Source organism: Seriola dumerili, unplaced genomic scaffold (assembly GCF_002260705.1).
Source record: "Seriola dumerili isolate Sdu_G_001 unplaced genomic scaffold, Sdu_1.0 BDQW01000291.1, whole genome shotgun sequence".
Classification (NCBI taxonomy): domain Eukaryota; kingdom Metazoa; phylum Chordata; class Actinopteri; order Carangiformes; family Carangidae; genus Seriola; species Seriola dumerili.
The window spans coordinates 6,050,646-6,073,192 of record NW_019174546.1 but is presented as its reverse complement, the minus strand read 5'-3'; the positions used below and the strand labels follow the sequence as shown (position 1 = coordinate 6,073,192).

The window sequence follows — 22,547 nt, the reverse complement described above, 5'->3', positions numbered from 1 at the left end:
TTGAAGTTTATCTATTGATTATGCTCAGAATGACCCTGACTCTAAATCTAGTAATAATTGTCATGGATCTGATGAAACAGCAAATGCAGCATCCAAAACTGAGTGTGTTTTATTGCATCCCAGGTATGAGCCTGAGACTTTCATCCTCATTCCTCACTCTGCTCTAATATTTGAGGTCAAAGTAGCAGTAGATATCACATTGGCATCTTTACTACGGTTTCTCCTCCACATCTGTTTTTCACGATGACTCATCTGACTCCTTGACCATGTTGGACATACTCAGGCAAAAAAACGAGCAACATAATAGGACCCCAAAAAGAGCAGTTACAATGATTAGAGGAGGCGTGATGTGGTTGTGACCTTTATTTTTGTGCCAAACATTTACGGAGAAACAACACGTTTTCAAAATGAACTGCACACACTATGAGAAATCAACCGAGGCCTGATTAAAAAAAAAAGAAGTAACGGACTGTTTTGGCTCTCAACAAATTAACTTAATATAAGCACAGAGCAGAACTGGTTATGACTTTACCGGGTGCCATTTCTGTAGTCGAATTAAATGAAATCACAGCAGTCCCATTAACTTTGGTGCAAGGCTTGACCTGAGAGTCGAGGTTGTAGGTCCCCTGCTTTCAATTCTTAATGTGCTCTCTAATTAGCTATTACATTTTAGATAATGGTATATAAACTGTTGCATGCCTGTAATTGGTTATGTGAACTTTAATGGATACTACGCAAATCAAATGGGACTATGTTTGTATTGGTAATTATAAGATAGGAAATTATTCCATTATTGCTTAGTTGCAAAGCTTTCTGATGAATGTAAAAAAAAAAAAAAAAAAAAAGAAAAATAGAACCTTACAGAACAATAAATGTTACCTCTTCACACACAAAACTACTAATAGAATAATCAGCCTGTTTTCAAACAAAATATTTTTTCAATACACCAGAACAAAATGAAGACCTATAGCACTAATATATCTTATCTATTTAACGGACAGCAGTGGAGTTTTGATCTACAGAGTTCCCAGTGTCAAGATACAGTACAGCAAGAGGGCGCTACAACAAACCAAATGCAAATAAAACTGTAGGCAGAATCATATGATAACAATACATATATATCACTTTTATATTGAATAGAATTAATATCAACAACATTCAACTCAGCTTTTGGAATACTAAATTATGCATTCAAAGAAAAATGAAGGAAATTTCCAAGTGTGTGACGGTAAAGCATAAAGAAATAGTGTGACATCTATCAGTGATGTGCTGTTTTCTTTTTTGTTTTTTTTTTCCATTGTGGAATGTTTTTGTAGAAATATAGCATTGTTTGGGTTAAATTTACTGTGCCAGAAAACTCACAGAAATCCTAATGTGATGGGGTACGTTGGCACTTAAAAGCCATCACTATCAGGGAAGTTCTGCAAGCAAGTTGTACTTTGATTAAACAGGATTTACATTTACAGTAAGTTCAGTCCACGGTACAAATTAAGCCACAAAAATGGCACTTTTTTTTCTTTTTCACTTGAGGACTGCAGATTAAGAGATTAAGGTGCTTTGCTGGACACTTCTACAGTCCAGAATACAAAAGGCTTCAAAATCCTCAGAGATTCTGATTTTGCATTGGTGTCGATTTAAAAAAAAGAAAAAAAAAGACAGAATTTGAGATTTGTCTCAAGGCCATCTAATTGATTAAACATCTTTAAATCCTTTTTTTCCTTTTGCCAAAACATTTCCTAACTAGATCACTTGGGACATCACCTCCAGTGACCAATCATAAGATGTGAAGCAAAGTCAGGAACACCCAAGACATATACAGTAAATTCATGCATGTACTCATTAACATCTCCCCGTTACCAGCTCCCTCTAAAAAAGCTGAAAATGTGAACCTTTTAAACACCTGACATCAGTTTCAGCATTATTTTAAACCTCTGATATGATTATTGAAACTAATATATTATTTGCATTTACAATGGAAAGAAAACCATGGAAAGGAGAGGGCCTACAACACAATACCATGTCAAGTAGGATGTCAGCTACTCATATGCAAAGTGAGAAAACACAAGTACGTATGTAAGCACCCTGTAGAAAAAGTTACATCAAAAGGTGCCCTGTAGAAAAAATTATGAACCAATCTGGTCTCTCAATGCTCTGTTGTAATAGGAAGGTAAAAACACGTTGACCTAAAACCAAATATCCAGAGGAGTAATGACCCAGTCATGATTATGCAAGAACATCTTGCTCTCGAAACTCAAAGTGGGAGGATGTGACCATTTTTGCCTTTCAGTGTCTTTTGCTCCTTTCAGCATCATTAAATCTCCAGACACTGAGAGTAAGTTAAAGCTTCTAAAAAAGGTGCAATAAAAGTCTTCATCTTAGCATGATCATATTTTAACAAATATAGTAAGAACCTTCTTTTTTTATACAATTTTTAATCTGCACACCTCTGCAGAAATCCTGACATATTGTGATAAAATCTGAATCTCAAAACGGGTTTCTGAAACTATTTCCATTTAGAATACTTTTTACATTGTTTTTTTTTTTGATATACAAATCAAAAGAAAAAGTCAACAAAAACTAACAAGTCATGACAATCATAACATTATTATCCAATATTATCTATGACGTCTCTTTCCATTACAGTTTCGCCATCAAGATTTAATGGAAATAATGCTACATTTGTACTGAAAAGGGTGAAGAAAAGCATTTCAGCAGGAGCCGCACCCATGATGAATGGATATCGAGGGAATCAGTCATTTCTCTCTGTAATACAGCAAATATGCTTTCAGTGACTCAGGCAGCGGCAAAGCCATTATTTGGTCTCTCAACACGTTCACTTGCTTGAGGATTTCAATGTCGCCAATGTCTCTTTCCTCCTCCTCCTCCACTTCCTTGTGTTCTTCCTCAGCGTGCTCCTCCTCCTCGCTCTCCACCATTTGGGGGATCAGCTGGTTGCCTACAAAAACGTAGGTGTTGATGCGGCGCCGCCGGCAGCGCCTGCGTTTGCGCTTCTGGGGGACTCTTTGCACCATCCCCTTGCCCTGACTGTCCTCGTTAGCCAGGTTTCTGAGAGTGCGGCGGATGTAGATCCGAGACAGATCCTGAAGGCTGCGGACAGTCACTGGGGCTGAGGACAAACAGAGATGACACAGTCCTTCAGGGCAATGCTCAACAAAAAAAAAAAAAGAATAATCCATACAACTGCACCAGTCCTTCAACTAGGTCAGCATAAACAAGTGAGGCTGTCAAAGAGAAAAGTGTGTCTCAGTATATCAAGGAAAGGAAATAACTGGCTCTATGAAGCAGCTGCAGGGCAAGCTTCATATGTCAAGGCAGATATTGCTTTAGGAATCATCTGGTCACAAGGCTTTGAATGGACTGTCCAACTTTAAAAGATTGCCTGCTTTACAATTTAAGGCGGTTAAGGCAGAATAAAGCACAATGACGCAAAGAGTTTTGCTTTGGTTGTTTTGTGCTTTGTGGAGGCCGGGTAACTTACGCAGCTGGACAGTGTCAGGCTTCTCTCCATCAGCTCTGCTCTGCTGGACCAAGGGGGCAAAGGACACCGCCAAGATGTTTTTGCTCTCCCATGTGCACTGACCAGTCCTGGTTATCTGGGTCAGCTGCATAAAGAGACAAAACCTTAACTCAACACTGAACACTTATAAAATATGAAATACTGTATAACCTTAGGGAACAAGGGCTAAGCTCCTCAACCACCACAGTTTCTTCAACATATATATATATATCTATATCTATATAGATATATATGGATATAGATATATATCTTTATATATATATATAGATATACAGTATATATATTTTTATATATTTTTTATATATATATTTTTTTTTACTGTATCTATGTTTGCACACATGCTGGTGAATTTACAGTATAGCTGTGTGGATATTTTTACCATCTGCTATTGCTTCTTGTGTTTTTTTGTGAATTTGCCACCTGAATACAGATGATTCTCACAAGGGTGCATTTTGATTCTCTACAGGTGTCGACAGTAAACAAAAACATAGTAGCAATTATTTCTGTATAAACATAATATTTGCTTATTAAATAACATTCACACACCTAAAGATGTTACTCTAGATTCATAATGTTGGGCAGATCTATGCACACTGTGTAACCAGAGAAATGTAAACCATGCCCCTAGAGAAGAAATGTACCCTTCTTTACAGTTGCATATATGCAGTCACATCAAACATTAACTTTCTCTTTACACTTGCTTTGTATGTGAACAAAGGGAAATCCATATTTCAAGATAATACAATTCATGGAAAAAATCTATTGAAAATGTGTTGATGGTTTTACCTGAAAAATCAAAGTACTTTATTCCACTGATGCAAAAATCATACAAAGTTTCATCTATTAGTCTCATTGAGATTAAAATCTCTTTTTAGGCCTGAGTTCAGCAGAAGAAATAAAAAACATCACAAGACAAAACATGCACACAAGCCCATACAGACAGCATCAGAAACAATCACAGACATCTCTTGAAAAAAATTTGAAGTTTATATTCATCTAACGGGATGAGACTTTAAAGTTTTAAAGTCCTCTGTAAAAATGTAATATTATCATTAAATAAATTATATTCTGCTGATTGATTTTTAACACTGGCCTAGTACTATCAGGGATAAGTGATGTCTTCAAATGGTTGTCTTTTTTTCTTGAAAAATGACCGTAAATGATTAATCACTTATCAAAAAAGTTAGCAAGTAATTTTGTCCATTGACTAATTAACTAATTGACTAATTGTTGCAGTTACAGTATGCAGGATTTCAAATTGTTCACCCCTCCCTGACACATCATCAAAATTCAAGCATTCAAGTGGCACACTCACAGAGCCATTAATACCAGCTGATACTGCCTTGAAGTAAGGTTCATCCATTCATAGCCGTCTTTAATGTACTTTTCCCCCCAGGGAGCACTTAATTCTGCACTGAAACACTAACCATTTCTATGCAATTGCTCCCTTTTTTCTTTCAATATAGCCTCAATATAGGTGTTCACATTTTTCTGCTCAAACTGGGCATATGTACAATGGTATTTTGATTAAATGTGACATGCTGGCTAAGGTTAACAGTAGCTCCTGGGCAGATGCATGGAGACCTCTTATGTTTTATGTTTTTGAGGACATCTGCCAGCATAAACATAAAGAAGCAGTATGGTAATAATGATGTCTGTTTCATACAATTTGTTATATGGACATGAGAGAAAAAACAGAGGGAGTTACAGATGACAAAGCTTGTATCTTATTGCTGCCTCTACACACTAGCATCCAGCTTTGAAGATAATCAATCACACAGTACGTTAGCATTTTCGAAAGGATCTGTTCTCCCCTTCACTGTACTGCAATGTGATGTTTCATATTGGTCCACTCCAGAGAGTCATTTTAAAAAAAGCTCTGGTGGAGATGGAAGGGGAGAACATGAGCTTGGTGCTGATGAAAAGCCACAACAAACACCTTCTTTAAAAACACAGTATAACATTGGATTGATATCTTCAGCTTCTTTTTCCTTGAAATACCTTAAATTGCCCAAAATCGCTGACCATGGCTCAGTCAAGCTCTTTAACCCGCTTACTGGAAAAGGTTCCTGCCAACCATTTTCTCCACAAACATCCCAAAATATCTTGAATGCCCTCTTACATGGCCACACTCACCATCCACCATAAATTCACCATTTTAATAAAATATGTACTTATACAGCCCTGCCTGTGCTCCTTACACAGCTGCTCAAATTCAGGGACAGTTGTGGCTCAATAATGCATGTGAAAGTTGCATAACCAGTCTTGTAGGTCAAAGCTATTTTACCTTGTTTTCCCTCATGTGTTAGCATTTTGAACAGCAATCAGGATGTGTTGGTTCTTTATCATTCAGGTGGCTTGGCACTTACCTGATCTTCTATAGGCATCACCAGAATGCCTCCAATTTTGAGCAGTACTTTCATGTAATTTTCATGGTCCTTCTGCACCCCGGCGCCACAATAAATGCGGTCGTATTGATGACTGTCTGTTGAGATTTCAAGGCAATTCCCCACAACAAAGATGGGTTCACAGAACTCAAACCTGTGAAAAAATAATAACAAGTACAGTGAATAAAATACAATAAACAACCACGGAAAACACATTTTTCTTTCTTTCTTTCAGGCTCATCATCACATTTTTAAGCTGTGACAGAATAATGCAAATAAATTGAGTAGAACTGGAGAGATTTGAATGCATTTAATTTGCAAGACAAAGTCTTGAGGTGCAAAGCAGCAAAACTGTTACTAGTGCTGAGGTTTGAATACATCCACTTCTTGTTGAAGGAAAAGTTTGGAATTTTGGGAAATATGCTTATTCATTTTCTTGCTGAAGGTTAATTGTGAAAAAAAAAATCTGCTAAACGGCACTTTTAAAGCTCAATAATTAACAAGATATGACTTGCCTGTTTAACCTGTACAAAATCTGTGCTGTTAAATTTTGATTTGGTACAGATTAAGGGCAGAGTCAGGCTAGCTGTTTCCTTCTGTGTCCAGTCCTGGTGGTAAACTAAGCTAACCTGCTGCTGGCAGTAGCCTTTCATTTAATGGTCAAATATGTGAATGGACCTTCTTCTAACTCTTGGCAAAACAGCGAGCAAATGTGATATCCAAAATGTCGAGCTATTCCTTTAACAAGAAATAGATGTATTCACACCACAGGTTCTAGTTTCTCCACCTTTACTTGTATCTTTTCATCTAACTCTCATGAAAGTGAATGTCCCAGAGCATGTACTCACTTATCAAAGCTGTCACTATTCTTTATGAAATCATCCAGTTTCTCTCTGGCATATTCAACCACATCCTTATGGAGCTCAACTCCATGGTTCACTCCAAACGGCCCTTTGAACAAAAAAAAACAAAAAAACAAACAAATTATTTTCTTTAAAAAAAAGCATAACACAGCATTACTCACTACCTATTATCGTATGATGTAGAGCTGAAACAATTAATTGTTTTACTGACGGCCAGAATATTAATTAGCAGCTATTGTTATATTAAATTTTAAGTCTTTTTTTTTTTATAGTAAAAATGCTAAACATTATGACTCCAGAAGATTTACTGCTTTTGTATGTTTTATGTGATAGTGAACTGAATATATTCGGGTTTTGGACAAGCAATTTGTGGACAGTCCCTTGGGTTTTAGGAAATTGTGATGGGTAACTTTCACTACTATGATACTAGTTCCTAGTCTGAGCATATCCCATATATGAAAAAAAAAAAAAAGCTGTGGAAAAAAAGGTACACTATGCTTACCTATGATAAGGCCAACCATTGTGCTCAGGTAGCCGGTCCCACTGCCCAGATTGAGGAAAGAAAGTCCTGGCTGCAGTTTGAGGGCCTCCATCACCTCAGAGTATATGCATGGAGCAGACAGGTGTATGTTGCCATGCTTCCACGCCAAGTCTTTGTAGGCACTGTCCCGGTAGCCGTCCAGATAGTAGTCACCACGGTCTATGGCCCGAAAAGCCTGTTCAACTTTTTCTGTGCGAATATACTGAGCTTCTTTCAGATTATCAATGAGATCATCATTGTCCTCCCCGGCACTCACGGCTCCCCCCATGGCAAAAAGAGAAGAGAAACACAAGGGGCGAAGTCGTACTCAGGATGAGTGATTCGTCCTCACAGTGGCATGAAGATGAACGGCTGGCTGAAGGATCCCGCCGCTGTGACTCCTCGAGTGTCAGTTCACACAACAGACATGTCCAGGCAGCAAATGACCTGAGAAAAATTATAATAACATGTTATAGCGATACACTTGCTAAATAATACTGTGTCTGCTTAAATCCTACAAGTGCAGATTTAAGATGCTGATAAAAGTAAAGATTTATTAATAGTCTCCCACAAGTGGGATCGTCTTTTGATGAAAAATTAACAACTCTGAGAGAAACAGACTCAATCAATGACATATTATGCTACAATAGTGTTCTCTTAATTAATCCCCCTCAGGCTAAAGTTTAAGTTGTCAAATGCATTTGCAATATGCCAAATTAAATAATTTAGTTGTATTTATATAAATGTTGACAATGTATTCATCAAACTGTCATGTTTGAAAACAATCCAATGATACAACAACAAGGCATTTTAACTTTATAATATTGTCCGTGGCCTCAATAAATTTGTATTTTGCAGACCTCATCATTTTTTTTTCTCCAGTGCATTGACTCTGTTGTGTGATACCAAGAAAAGCACAAGTGTGCTTAATATCCCTAATTATGTCTGCACTGTATGGAGATATGCAGGTTCCAGGGGTCCAGTATTACACATGCTGACTCACTGGGTCATTAACATAATTATAGTTACACCTGTGATTTTCCTGCAATGACATGTCAAAATATCTGCCGTGAAAAGGCTCTATTTCGTCACATTAATAAGGTCACACAAACTCAAATATGAACTATTTTTATGAGTTACACTATCTCCAGTGCTAACAAATGTTCTGCATGCAGTGTAATGTGCTGAATATGTTTTGTTTTTAAGAGCTGAGAGAGAATTAACCTGCATTTTGATACTATTTATTAATTGTTTCAAGTCAGTTAAATGTTTTTTTTTTTTACCAAGAAAATGCCAAGAATTCACAGGTTCCAGCTCCTCAAACGTAAACATTTGCCCCCTATGACATTGACTGAATATCTGTAGTATTTACAGTGTTGGCCGAAAAAAAAAAAAGCGCCTCAAATGCGTCATTCTGGGCCCCGTGAAATTGTGATGGACTTTTTCTAACAATTTCCTAACATTTTATAGTAAATTTTTTTAAAAGACAGGTAAATAATAATAATATATTATAACAATAAATAACAAATAGCTGCAGCTCATATATGTTTTATTAGTAGTCTATTATTAATAGACTGAATTCACTGACTGCTTCAGACAGTCACAACCAAAACCTGATGTAAGGCTGACACTGTCTGCCCAAGTGTCACAGTTGTTACATCAGTTGTGTCTGCTATGTCCAGAGGGTAAGGGTAGGGTTTTGTAATATAAAGCTGACGTTAGGGCTGGGTATTGAAATATGGATAAAATCATCTATCGTGGCACCTGGAACTTTTATTTTAGAGTATCGATATACAGTGTATTGTGATATGGTAAAATTCATCGAAAATCTAGTGAGAAAACGTTGACGGATAAAACAACCAGACAGGACATTACCAACACTATCAGGGCAAAATTTCTGATGGTAAGGAAATTTATTTTGTGTCACGGTATACTCTGGCTAAAATGAACACAGTCTAATACAACAGCGCTGCAATAAATCCAACTATCATTACATTTGTTAAGTTCGTATTTTGTTGAAATCATTTCAAAAGATGTTGATTCTTCACCAATGAACTCCACTGCGTCTTACCAAGAGTTGTCTCAAATATTTAGTCTTTCTTCGCTGATATAATGAGTTTCTGATATGAGAAACTCTCCTCACAGAACATTAAACCCATAATAATCACGTTCTGATGAAGCTTTCGTGTTGATACACAAATCAGATTTGTCAGCGTATTAACTGGAAATAAATTCCACAGTGTGGAGTCCCATTTTCTGAGGTAGGACACCCAACTAAAGTTCAGTGTTTCCTCCTAAGAACATTATAACCTTTGCGAAGGAGGGACCTACCTATCACATAACATGTATGTCTTTAAAAATCCAACCACACACAGGGGCCATACTCTTGATGAAAACATTGTTTTATTCTTTTATAATATATATCTTACCTGCTGTACTGAAACAGAGAATTAATGTACAAAGAGAAAGTTGGAGGTGAAACAAAGTTAGCTTCAGACTTTTTACTGTACTGAATACTTTCTGCACATCAGGCCTCTAAAAACTCTTCAAATGAAACAGTCTGAGAAGATCAAACAACTCTTTGGTTGACCTGCTCATGTCCAAACTAAGGCCATAACCTGTGATGAGGGGTCACAATAAAAGAAGGCAGTTTCTTTTTAGAAGCTCACAAGCCAAAAAGGTTGGAAATCACTGCTATAGGGGTGGGTCTTTGCAAAAATATGCACTGATCTCTGGTGCTTTGAAAGTTACTTAGATTAGAAATACTGAGCTACTGCCTTTACTATGTAATACTTCCTTATAAAAGTACCACATTATAACAACAAAGACGTATTTAAACATTTTATGAAAACTTTGCTAACAAAAATATCCCACACTGCCACAGGGTGAATGGGTATACTGAAGCCGAGGGAGACAAGTCTTGAAATCGCTCTCTGCCTTCTCAGCATCTCCACATCTGACTCAGCTAATAAAGATTAAATTCAGAGGTGACTTTGTAGTGGGAGGCCTGGTAAGGTAATTTTCCATTGGCTCTTTCTTGCAGGCAAAAGAGTCATTGATTCGCTCACCATCACTGATTGTACAGCAGTGTATTTTTTTTATCCCATTTTTTCCCTCTTCCTCTCTGCAATGCATAGTCCTTTGACTTGCCTGCAGTTGAAAGCAAATCCAGGAAAATGGGTCAGGGGAGGTATTCTATAGGCAAATTGCTTTTGGTAAATGCTGTGCAGTCTTACCAATGATAACCCAGTCTTGAAGCAGGTCATTATTCATCCACCCCTTTAAGACAAATCAAGAAAGGCCAGCTTGGTAATAACATTTGTTGCTGAAGTAAAGCTAGCCTTAATAGAAAAAAATGTTGAAAACAGGAATCCACTGGTAAACACACACAGGAAGGCCTAGGATGACCCCTGGGGTATATGGAAAGTGCATGGATGCCATTTCAACTCATGACGGGCTGCCGTGACCCGTTTATGGACACCTCACTGAACCAAGCAGGATGAGGAAACCTATAACAGATCCTCCGGCAACACCCAAGAACCCAAGATCAGCTCTAGTGCTGTAACTAAATACCAAAGGCCTGTCTAGGCAGCACACCCAAGACATGCACGCCGCTGATCAACAGACAGTGTGTGAGGTAAACTGATAATCTTCATGGCTACCAGCATTTACTGTGCACACTTCAGACATTTTATCAGACTATTTGCAGCTCTGCCAGAAGAAAGAGAATTATACTCATACCTATTTGGAAAACACCAGAGCACTTCTCCTATATAATGTGCATTAGTAGAAAGTAATCACACGTGCAGGAATAAAGCTCACAATAACTTTACAGGCACAGTCCTCACTTTTTCTATCAAGGGTACACCGAATTAATTTGGCAGATTCAAGCATTTGTAATCACTGACTGGTTTCAAGCTACAATAACTGTGAGAAATAAACATTCAGTGGCCACTACAGTGTAATGCAATCCAATACAACAGCTCTGCCATCAAATCTAGTTTTACGATGTAGTTTTGATTTAATTATATTGTTTTTAGAATTAAGAACTTAGTTTGTGATAGCGTGATAGATTGTGTTGTTGTACTGGAATGCATTATTTTCAGATGTGTTTCTAATATTCTGCCCCACTCATGTATGTAAGAACAAAAAATTAGAAATGCGTCTCAATATGATGCAGTCCACTTCAGCACCAGCTTTAACTTTGACTTCAGTAATAAACACATAAGTGACTTTAAACATTTCCAGCAACATCAGCTAGAAACCTAGAATTTAAGACACAGGTAGGCTATTGTATTGATTTGTGCTAGATTGTACAGGTGTACCTAATAAAGTGATCACTGAGCGTATTTGTGATTAATGAAATTAATAATGCAATAAAATTGCATACACAAATCCTGTTTGTCAATTTACATTTCTTGAGGCTGGTGTGTGAATGTTTTGTTCTATTTTCCTTGCAGCAAAAAAATGTGAACATGTGTTCACATTGGAGGATAAGGCTGCATTCACACTGACACTCACTCTGCGTGGAAAAACATAGCTCCTCTCATTCATTTATCGTGGAAGTGAGGGGGCCAAAGGAAAGGTCCATCCAAAAAAGTGCTGTGTTGTCCGGCAAAAAAGTTGAATCTGGTTTGGCTGCTGACGAGATTGTTGGGACAACAGATAACACAACTGCTACAATTGTAACGTTCCAGTGTTGTAAAATCCTGTCTGTGAGTATAACAAACCGATGTGCTGAGTTTTGACATCTAATAAACTTTTAAACACATAAATCCATTCTGCCAACTGGACTCCCAGTGTCTCACTGGTATATGAAACAACATGTCCCCACAAATACACACACCCCATTAAAGGATGGCTTTTTTCTTTTTTCCTTTTGGTGAACATGGCCTAAAATACTAGATAAAAGAAGAAAGAAAACCGAATATTTGAAAAGGTTTCATTAATTAGATCTGGCTGTTTGGGAAACAAATTCTGCTACAAATTTGTCTGTGAAGCCAAATGTATTATTAATACAACATGTGCAAACACAGTCTGTTCTACAAATGCAAATTTCATAGAAGTGCTCATGTTACCTGAGAGGAATATGTTATTAAAGTCATGTATACCAGAATATTTCTCTGTGTGAAAACTGTGACTAAAAGGTATTGTGCTGCATTCCTCTCCAGACTGAGTGAAATGAAAATCATAAAGCACCTGCAGACTGCAATTCATTTCAACACAACCATCCTGTAATAAATATTACCTTTGTGAAGCTCATGCTAATTTATAGCCACAGTGACAGCATGGCTCTAGGTATAGCAATGTTAGTCAGTCAGTTAGTCTATTAGTGCTAATGAATTTGATGATTGCCTCATCTGGTTGATGAGGCTTGTGCCACCACAGGTTCAAATTTTCCACCTGTCCTATGATATTGGCCCCGCCCGACTTTTCCTATAGTATCACATTTATGGTAAAATGTCCAATTTTACATAAACATCTGTTTATGTGGAACACTATAAAGCTGTCTGCTTACATTCATGCTCCCCAGGGGAGGTATCTTCTAGATTTTGTTGACCTACTGACCTAAACAAGGCAAACCTTTTACACATAATCTTTTATTACATATTCACTGTAGCAAGTTTATACTGCCAAAAAGGAAGAAGCCATTTAATAGTTTTGACCCCCATGACCTTGGACATTTTCCCAGTTCAACTGTATTAATAGTTTAGAGGTAAGAGGGAAAAAACAAGCAATGTATTGTCTTCTGATACAACAGTAGAAAGTATGTTCTGATATGAATAAATATGAGGCATAACCTCTGATTTTTTTTTTGGTGATTTTTTTATTTGGCACAGCCTGCATGTTGTTGTGTGTTTTTAATACATTACACAAGATCAATTTCTATTAAAAAAATATTTTCCCATTTCCAGTGATGTGTCTTCCTCTCCAGTTATGCCGTTTTGGACAATGTTAGTTGAGGTATCACATCAAGACTTATTCTGTCATTTCCACAACTACACAGGATACAGTTTACTGAGTCACTCACCATAATTAACCTTATTTTAGCATCTTCCTCAGGACCATCATGCAAACATCTGAACATTTTCATGCTCAGCAGGGGATAAACCCTCCTGATTTAGGCAATAATAAGGCTTTTCATCTGACTCCATCCTCAAGCAAGTACTAATGATCTTTTGGTGCCTTCAGACTTAATTAAAAGTGTATTTGCCTTACTCTTTATTTATGCAAATGTGACCACCAGACTCTGTGTTAATTAGCCAGAAACAGCCAAGAGATGTGACAGTTAAGGCCTTTGTCGTGCCAGGCTGACAACAGGAACAGGCACCACAACTCCAGTTGTGTCTCTTATTCTTCTCTGGCTCCTCTTAATTTTACTCCTGCTGTCTCTGTGTATTCAAGAGGAGGAGTCTTACAGTTTCGGGATATGATTGTAATTTTATCTCAATTTAATTAAACTCAAGTAGCTGTGTCCTTCCCTCAGTTTGTGGCACATTGATAAACTTGAAACTGTATCTCACTATTGACTTTCTACACTGTCACTTTTGATCTGAGCACATCTTTAAAACGGTAAACAATTTATCCATCTATTATTTTATCTGATGTGTGATGAGAATGTCAGCATCACAGCGCTGCCAGCAAGGCAACACACTTTAAGTGTTGTGAACTGCTATCAACACTGGGTCACAGGTGTTCATTCAGCTAAACTAATAGTGGATTTATTAATTAGTTGATCTATAGAAAATTAATTGGCAACCATTTTGATAATGAAGTAATCATTTAAAAAACAAACTTCCTTAATGTGTATATATTCTGCTTTTCTTTGTCATATACATGGATAGTAGGACAAAACACCATCCTGGGCCCTATGAAATGATAATTGGTATTTTCTACTTTTGTCTAACATTTAGACATAATTATTATTTGCAAAAACAATTGGTTTATTTGATACTTGTAAATTCCAGCTCAAGTTAGGAATTGCCATGATGTAGATGGTTCAGAAATTATTTCAGATTCTCAGTTGTGAGGATCTGCCGATTTTGTTTCGTCTCCTGTGACAGTAAACTGAATATTGTTGAGTTTTGGACAATTGATTGGGATTTAGGACATTGTGATGGACATTTTTCACTATTTTGATACAATTTATAGACCAAACGAGAAAATAATCAGCAGATTAATCAACTGAGAATAATAATTTATTGCTCCAACATCCTTGTGTACACTAGTGCAGAATTGAGAGTTTGTTAGCCTGCGAGTCAGCCACAGCAACATCTTACAGTAGCTCATACTAACTTTAAGTCTTAGCGTGAGCCGAGAAGTAATAGGGAGAAGTGCAATCATGCACAGTTCCCACTTATGACTTTAGCCTTCTCTGATTGGTTAGAAGCAAGAGGGTCGCTCAGAAACTTAGAAGGGAATACCTCCTCACTGCTGCCAGGCTGTTCAATGAGTCTGGGTCACAGAAGCTTTTGACAGCACCTCTCCACATTAACATATGTTTTAATGCATATTTCAACAACAACAAAAAAAACTATCAGGAAAAAAAATTACATACTGTAGCTTTAACTCCAGGAGAGTAGGTTAAACTTTGTATGCATATCAAACCAATAGTTTGAGTTCATTAACCTCATAGTTGAAAATCAGAACCTCTATTAGTTGGATCAAGTAGTTTGTGAAAAATGGGGTGTAAAAGTCAGTATGTTCGAACAATCAATTAGGCTAGCTTAATCAATGTTGATGTTAATTATTTTAGTAGCTATCATTAAAAACTTCTAGCCCAACAACAGATCCAAACTGAATCTTTGAGTTTTAGTTATTTTCTAAATCACTTGCAAATGACAAAAGCTCAACCTCATGAAACAGAATCATTTGGATTTGGCAAGTGGATTTGGATTTAATTAAATGCTATGTAACCAACCTAACTGCACCAAAATATTAGGAACACCTTCAGAAACTTAAAGAAACGGATAAAGTAAGGTGGTACTTCCTCCAAGGATGTTGCTCCACATCATACAGGCGTTTCTATTTTTCTGGTCACTCACAGATGTTCCTAAGTTCCCCAGAATTGACACCTGATGAAGCCAATCAGCTCCGTACCTGGTCACGTGCTGCAGTTGCCACACAGACGGCAGCCTGTCAGCCAATCAGAGGGCCGGACACTTTCCTCGCACTGCGTGTGACGATGGAGCAAAACAACAACAGCGTTTTCATGAAATGTTGTCAAGCGTTAATAATCATGGCTGTTTCTTAATCCTGCCCGTTCACATCTGTGAGAAACACACGGCCCGTCAAGCACTCATTACACAAGATGACAAACACTGAGAGAGGTTGTGTGTCTGTGCGTTTGTGTTTTCATGCAGCTTTTGTTCACAACCAAAACGCAGTTGCCGTCCAGCTCTCTGCAGTGCGATTAACCTCAATCTTTAGCAGCAACTAGCTAAACTGGTTTGTCAAGAAGAGGCTGAATATCACCCCTGCAGGTTTTGAGAAACAGTCGAGGAGAAATCGCAACAAAACAAAACACAAAAACAAAAAACAATGATGACGTTGATTTCTCGCTGCCTCTTCCGCCTGATGTAACTAAAGTCTCTGCTTGAGCAGCCTGCACACAAACACAAACACACGTACACACGCATCAAAATGAAAGACAAGGTGCACAAAAAATGTGTGTGCATTTTGCAAACGTAGGTCACAGTGGCAGTGAATTGCTGGGTTTAAATTGAGAGTTAAGCATTCAAGCCTTCCGTGTTTTGTCGGACTACTGGCATCTGAGCTAAAGTTAACCTGGCTAACGCTAGCTTTAGTGGGCCTGAGTGCGCCATCATCAAAACAGAGACAAAGCAGGTTAGGTAAGCTCGCCTCTTCACCCTGCCGTTATACAGCCAGAAAACACGCAACACACCTACTCTGTTTTGTCACATTAATATAAAACTATCAAAACTATCACACAGAGAGGCAACCGACGATGCACACCGGCTAACTCGCACATAAACTGCAGTTAGCTGAAAAGAAATTAAAAATACTCACAATGCAGTGTCGCATTAACTCACTCCTTGTAACTGGACGCACTGTGCAATGCGACGGTCAGTGACAGTAACTTTGAGACGTGAAATGCCTCCTGTAGAGGCTGAGAACTAGTTAACTGAGCTAACCAGCTGGTTGGTTTGGTAAGGTAAGGTAAAGTAGTAAGGACGAGCCGCTGTGTCGAAGCGGATGAAGAAAGAAACAGCTGAGGAGAGGATGTAAACACAGGTCACGTGGTTTTAAAATGTTGTCGATAGAGGGAAGCACTGTTGCTTCACATCTATCTATCTATCTATCTATCTATCTATCTATCTATCTATCTATCTATCTATCTATCTATCTACTTTTTGAAGTTCTGTGTTTTACTGTCACAGTTAAGTTTCTAATTTGTTTATCAATCATGCATCAATAAGTTGATTAATTGATTAGATAAAGAAAAAAATTAATCAGCAGCTATTTGAATAATCTTTTCTTTTTTTTTAAAGCAAAAATGCCAACATTTGCAGGTTCCAGTTAATCAGTTGTGAATATTTTCATCTTTTCTTTATCAGATATGATAGTAAACTAAATATCTTTGGGTTTTAGATTGTTGGTCAGCTATAGTTACAAGCTACAGATTTTACATTAAATATACATTTCAAAGATTAAACCAGTGGTTACCTACCGTTTGACTTAACCAACTAGAATGCTGTATTTGTATGAGTAGGCTACTTTTATCACCACAATCTATATCAGTTACAATATCAAAGGTGGCAACAGTAGCTTTTGTGAGAAAATCTCAGTCAGTACTTTGACTTTGATGATGTTGAAGTACATCAGTTTATGTTGCTCAGTTACTATTAGCTCTACTCATCTTTATATTTAACCACTGTTTTTTTAATCTCATCATCTTTGTACAATATCAATGCCAACACAGTACACAGCACCAAGGCTCTTTTTACTGAAGCAGTTCTGGGTAGTTCTGGGTACTTTTTGGAGTCAGGAGTGATGTACTTCACTACAGAGAAAATCACACCAGTTACAGAGAACACATGTTGATAGGTTTCCAAACTGACTAATGAAAGTTATTTAAAAGTTTACAGATCCAACAATGCCCCCTTTTGTTGCATCCTGGATTAGTCCTGTAGGCTACAGAGAACAGATGTTGTAAGCTTTTAGAAAAAATGACAGTAAACCGAGCATTACTTTCACCACAGTTTGTTTTTAAATTTATTTACCGCTCAAACAATCCAAAAAAGTCAAACCACACTTATGTTTTTTCATCTTTTTGAAGTTAAATCATATCTAATGTTGCCCTCTATCAATGTATCTATCTATCTAAACTGGTTACTGGCAGCTCAACTGATGAATGTCCTAAGCACTGATTAAATTTTACCTAGAAAAACATATGAAAAAAGGACTAATATGGCTATGATAATAGTGTGGCTCATTTTCATTGCCTTTAAAAAGAGAATATCCAATTCAAGTGATGCTTGAAAGCTTCTCCCACCTCGTAACCTCGCACAGTTCCCTTAAGAAAAGGCCTAACTTTGATCTGTAGTTGGATCCTGAACTGTTCTCGAAGTGTGGGAAAAGATGATTACCAGGTTTAATAAGGAAGCAGTTGTGGTCAGCAGACATGCGTGGGTCTGGGCCGGTCAGCTTTCACTAGACTAGCTTTTTGTTTTACTGTAGTTGTAGTTTGATCTGTAGGACACAATGCCACGGTATCAGGGGCCTCACTTCACCTCATCTTTTGATATTAGTATTGATCACCTATTTTTCAGGAGGAAGATTTTGACTACTAAATATACAGTCAGTTCAAGAAAATTAGAACATTTCAAACCAAGCTGTTTAGTTTATTAAGATGTTTTAGAGACACAGTTATCGGCTACACTGATCATCTTCCTGTACTTTTCTCTTTTCATAAAGGAGAGTAGATCATATTTAACACAGATTTAAGTCATTTCTCTGTTTTCTACCACCAAACCTTTTTTCTGGAGCACTAAATGGTCTGAGTGAGCAGTTGCCAAAGTGTCTGGTAGAGAAACCAAGTTTATCAAATCCATCAACATTTAAAGAGGAATGTGCTGATTTTTACTTTCTGTATATACATTTTGTGGCAAAGCACTTTTTGTGGTGTGTGGTGCTTTTCTGCTACAGGTTGTCTTCTAAGGTGAAGAATTTGTTTACTTCCTGCAAGGGTGGCTTTAATTGCGTAACACTGAGAGGTATTGAGCCTTATACTTACATCAACACAAACTATTAAAAGTACAAAATACACAAGGTTGCAGAGTGTTTAATTTGGGTTCATTCAAGTCTCTCTAGTAATTGAATACCTACTCAGGGAGGATCATTAGTCATGTCACTCACGGCCTTAAGAGGCCTGACTAATGATTCAAACAAGATCAGCATCTCCAAGTCTGACCTGCTTTTAGCACCATAATTAGTATGTGATACATAAAACCGGGGCATTTTAGAAATACAGAGGTCAGGAGTCTCATGCCCCCTGAGAAAGTTTTAACTAGCCACAAAGAAAAAGCATTGACTCTGATTTTTAATATTCATTGAACTGTTCAATGTAGGTAAACAAAAAATGATTTTATCTTCCTACATGATAGTCTGTCTTCTAAAGTCAATTAGAGAGAAACACTGAGTTCATTTTGTTTTACATTAATTATTGATTATTGTGAAAATTGAAAATACAACTGAATACTGAGGAAAGGAACTGAGTCAGATAAGGCATAAAAAACATATTATTTAAAAAAAAAACTACACTATTGCACACAAACATAGGATACTTTGTTATTTCCATGAAACCAAACATTTTCTTGCCACCTGTTTTATTAAGTAAATATACACAGACAGTTTACTTCAGCAGGGTTAGCTGAGGTCACATCCCAACAGTGTGTGTGTGTGTGTATGGGTGTATGTGTGTGGGTGGGTGGCCATCAAGTTACTTTATATATCTGTTACCCTCTCATGTTCTACACACACAGCATGTACATTACAGGAAGACTGGGTTGTCTGTCACAGGAAATATGTTTGTGGTGCGCTGAGCAGCCTCATATTCTGGATAATGTGTTGTTACTACACCACAAATTGAACTGTGGTTTAATTTTGCTGCATGAGCTGCCTTTGTTTCAGTGGGTCCTTGCATATAATTCCTCTTATTTCCCCACTTTAACGTCTGTAAGTAAATACATCAAAGATACAGAGATTTAATTATGTACTTGTGAACTCAACATTATCTCTGAATCACTGTGAGGCTGCAACTAACAGTTATTTCCATCATTGTTGAATCTCCAGATCATTTTTCAATCTATCATTTTGGTCCATAAAATGTCAAAATCAGAAAAGTTTGGCAGCTGCCTGTGACAAGTTCCCACAGTCCATATTGACGTCTTCAGGCAACTTGTTTTTACTAACAGTCCAAATTGGTTATGAGATCGGTTGTTTATTTGACATAACTTCCTCATTTTTGTTTGTTTGATATGACCTGTTGTCTAAGTTTGTCTAATCTAAAGTCTGTTAACTAAGTCTGAAGAGGAACAATCAGTTGATGAATTGATTAGTGAATCGGCAGAAAATTTACCAGCAACTGTTGATATCTGATTGATTGATGCTATTTTTTCATTACTAGTGCTAGCTTCTGAAAGCTGAGGATTTGCTGCTTTTGCTCGTCTCATGTAAAAGTAAACTAAACATTGTTGGGCTTTGGACTGTCAGACAAAACAAGCAATGGGAAGTCGACACATTAACAACAACAATTGACATTTTCCAATATTATAGACCAAATATCAATCAATTAACAGAAAAAACAACTGGCAGATTAACTGATAAGAAAAATAGTTGCAGCCCGAAACAAAATACGCTGAAACAGACTGTAGTGTGCAGTATATTTTGATTTATTTCAAGTAATATTTGGGGCATTTTTTGTTTTTATAAGTGGGAATGACATTCAGCAAAGGTATCAAGCTGGACTGAAACTGTAACATTGCAATTATTTCTCTTTATTTTGATTCTTTAACTCCAAACACTTCTTTCTTTAACTTTCTGCATCTGAATGCCACTGACCACTCCCTGATGTTTTAGGTGTAATGCGTCACATTCACCACTAGGTGATGCTAATGCCTAAGGAAAGCAGATACCTTTGACTTCTGACTGGGTTCATGTTTGACTGACGGTGCACTTGAGCTTTGAGAAACCACACAACCATTTGAAAAGTTTATTTCTACCATACACAAACTGTACAACACAGCGCATATCTGTTTATTATGAAATAGTAAAAGTAATAGGAAGTTTCAATTTACAAACTACTTCAACTGAAAAAAGCATTACATTTTAATGTAAAAGAAAAGAAATACAATACAATTTCATATCATACTAATATCGGTCCACAAAAAAGCATTTCACATTACAAAACATCAAATACTAACAGGGAAAAAATAAATATTATTCACAAAACTTCCTGAGCAAACGATGTGTGGTATAGGAATTAAATATAAGAAATTATAAATAAAGGATTGTTAGGATTAAAGAATGTGATTCAATTTTTAAAAGATTAAAATTCTTTAAAACGTATTGAGTATTTGGATAAAATAGGGTCTTATTTTTTTCTGTAATTTGGCTCTTTTGCTGTTACATTTGTTTCTTCGCAGTGTCCTAGGCTACATGTCTTTGACTTCTTTTTGCAGAAATGAAAAATGTATTGCTCGAATGAATTAGTTATTTTATTCTTTTTTCTTGGGATAAGCCTCATGTGAAATTGAGACATGTATAGTTTGGTTATAAGACTACAGTGTCCCATTTCTCTCTTTTTGTTGAAGTCAAGGGCAGTGTGGTGGAACTAAAAATACAAAATAATCAAAATACAAAAGTGCAATTGATGCAAACAAACAACTGATTAGCCAACAACTATCATTTGTCTATGTTTTCATTTCTTTTTTTCTTTTTTTTCTTTTTTTTGCATTTTATGATCGAAACTGAAATGCGAGTTGTAGTGGTAGTCAGCTCGGTTTTGAAATAGCTACTATTCAAATCTGCCCCAAGCGTTACAAGAATATTCAAACTGTAAGACTGGTTGAAATGTTAAGGCTTGTAAGCAGTTTAAGATAGAACAGAAGTAGATGTTTTTTTGTAATTCACTCCTACATTTTTCCCCTCTCCATGCTAGCAAAAGTTAAAATAAACACCAGACTTTTCGATCTCAGTCATGATATTTCAAAACCTGACTCTGAGATTACAGCTACTGAGACAACGGTATTTAAACAGTCATCAGGAACATTTTCCTCCTATGAAAATAATTGTACTGTATAATAAATTAGACACCATCCACATAATACTGTCCTACCACAAAACATAGTACTCGTATATTTTTATGGATTCATATACATTTAGGCACATACTATATGCACACTCCAAAGTGTGTGCACAGAAGGCAGTTTAATATCTATATTTAAAAAAAGAAAGACATCTTGACAAAGTGGATTCTTGATTTTTGTTGCACTCTTCTTGTGGCACACTATGCAAAGCAGAATTGGACATTCAGTTCACTGAGTGTTGTTGCATTTTTGCTCAGTGTCACCTCCTGGTTGCATTCAACTGTTATTGGTTGAGAAGAAAAAGGTACAGTACAGTTGCATTGCATTTTTTTGATCTCAGTGTTCACTATGTCTTACCATACATTCAGTTTCCAATAAAGAAAGCAAAAGCAATGCTTAAAAATATCGATGCTTAATCGTTTTTGTAGGTTTTTACTTTGAAGGGAGATCCAACTTATGGTCTAATAATAATATAAGTTTTTCAACACTAGATGGCAAAAGTATGCCAGGAAATTGGAATGTGCTTCTATGTAATTTACAATGTGCAGAAAGTCAAACAGATTTCTCAGATATTAAGCATTTACAATTCAAGAAATAAATAAAAATCGAGGAAATAAATACACTGATGAACAAATATAATAATAAATAGCGATAATATAAGAATGACATGAACACATACGGATTAAAATCAAGCAAACCATACAAAATAATTAAGTGCAAGAGGGGTAAAAATCTCACCAGGATAAACATATCAAGTGAATGCAGAAACAGTAAAAGCATTACAAATCCGGCTGGTAATTTTCTCAGTGCAGTGTATTTACCGGGAAATGCCAAACACATTTCCAAAAGCCTTGTCTTATACATGCAGCCAAGCCAGGACTCTTCAGTAAAATAGAGCTATCTAGTGCC

The 22,547-nt window shown here is 36.7% G+C and overlaps 1 protein-coding gene across 1 annotated transcript; it reads right to left on the bottom strand.

The window, feature by feature from the left end:
- Window positions 1-348: 348 nt before the first annotated feature.
- pcmtd1 (protein-L-isoaspartate (D-aspartate) O-methyltransferase domain containing 1) lies at window positions 349-16,532 on the bottom strand. The gene is made up of 6 exons (XM_022758157.1): window positions 16,339-16,532; window positions 7,291-7,755; window positions 6,774-6,876; window positions 5,908-6,079; window positions 3,500-3,623; window positions 349-3,127 (listed from the first exon to the last, which is right to left on the bottom strand). The coding sequence occupies exons 2-6, from the start codon at window positions 7,595-7,597 to the stop codon at window positions 2,754-2,756; spliced, it is 1,080 nt and encodes a 359-aa protein (XP_022613878.1). The 5' UTR covers window positions 7,598-7,755; window positions 16,339-16,532; the 3' UTR covers window positions 349-2,753.
- Window positions 16,533-22,547: the final 6,015 nt, after the last annotated feature.

Excerpts from the sequence above, each read along its gene's own strand:
- pcmtd1 (XM_022758157.1), bottom strand. The coding sequence starts at position 7,597 with ATGGGGGGAGCCGTGAGTGCCGGGGAGGACAATGATGATCTCATTGAT. Across the intron at positions 6,877-7,290 it reads AATGGTTGGCCTTATCATAG|GGCCGTTTGGAGTGAACCAT; the intron begins GTAAGCATAGTG and ends TTTTGTTCAAAG. Across the intron at positions 3,624-5,907 it reads TGATGCCTATAGAAGATCAG|CTGACCCAGATAACCAGGAC; the intron begins GTAAGTGCCAAG and ends CTCTTTATGCAG.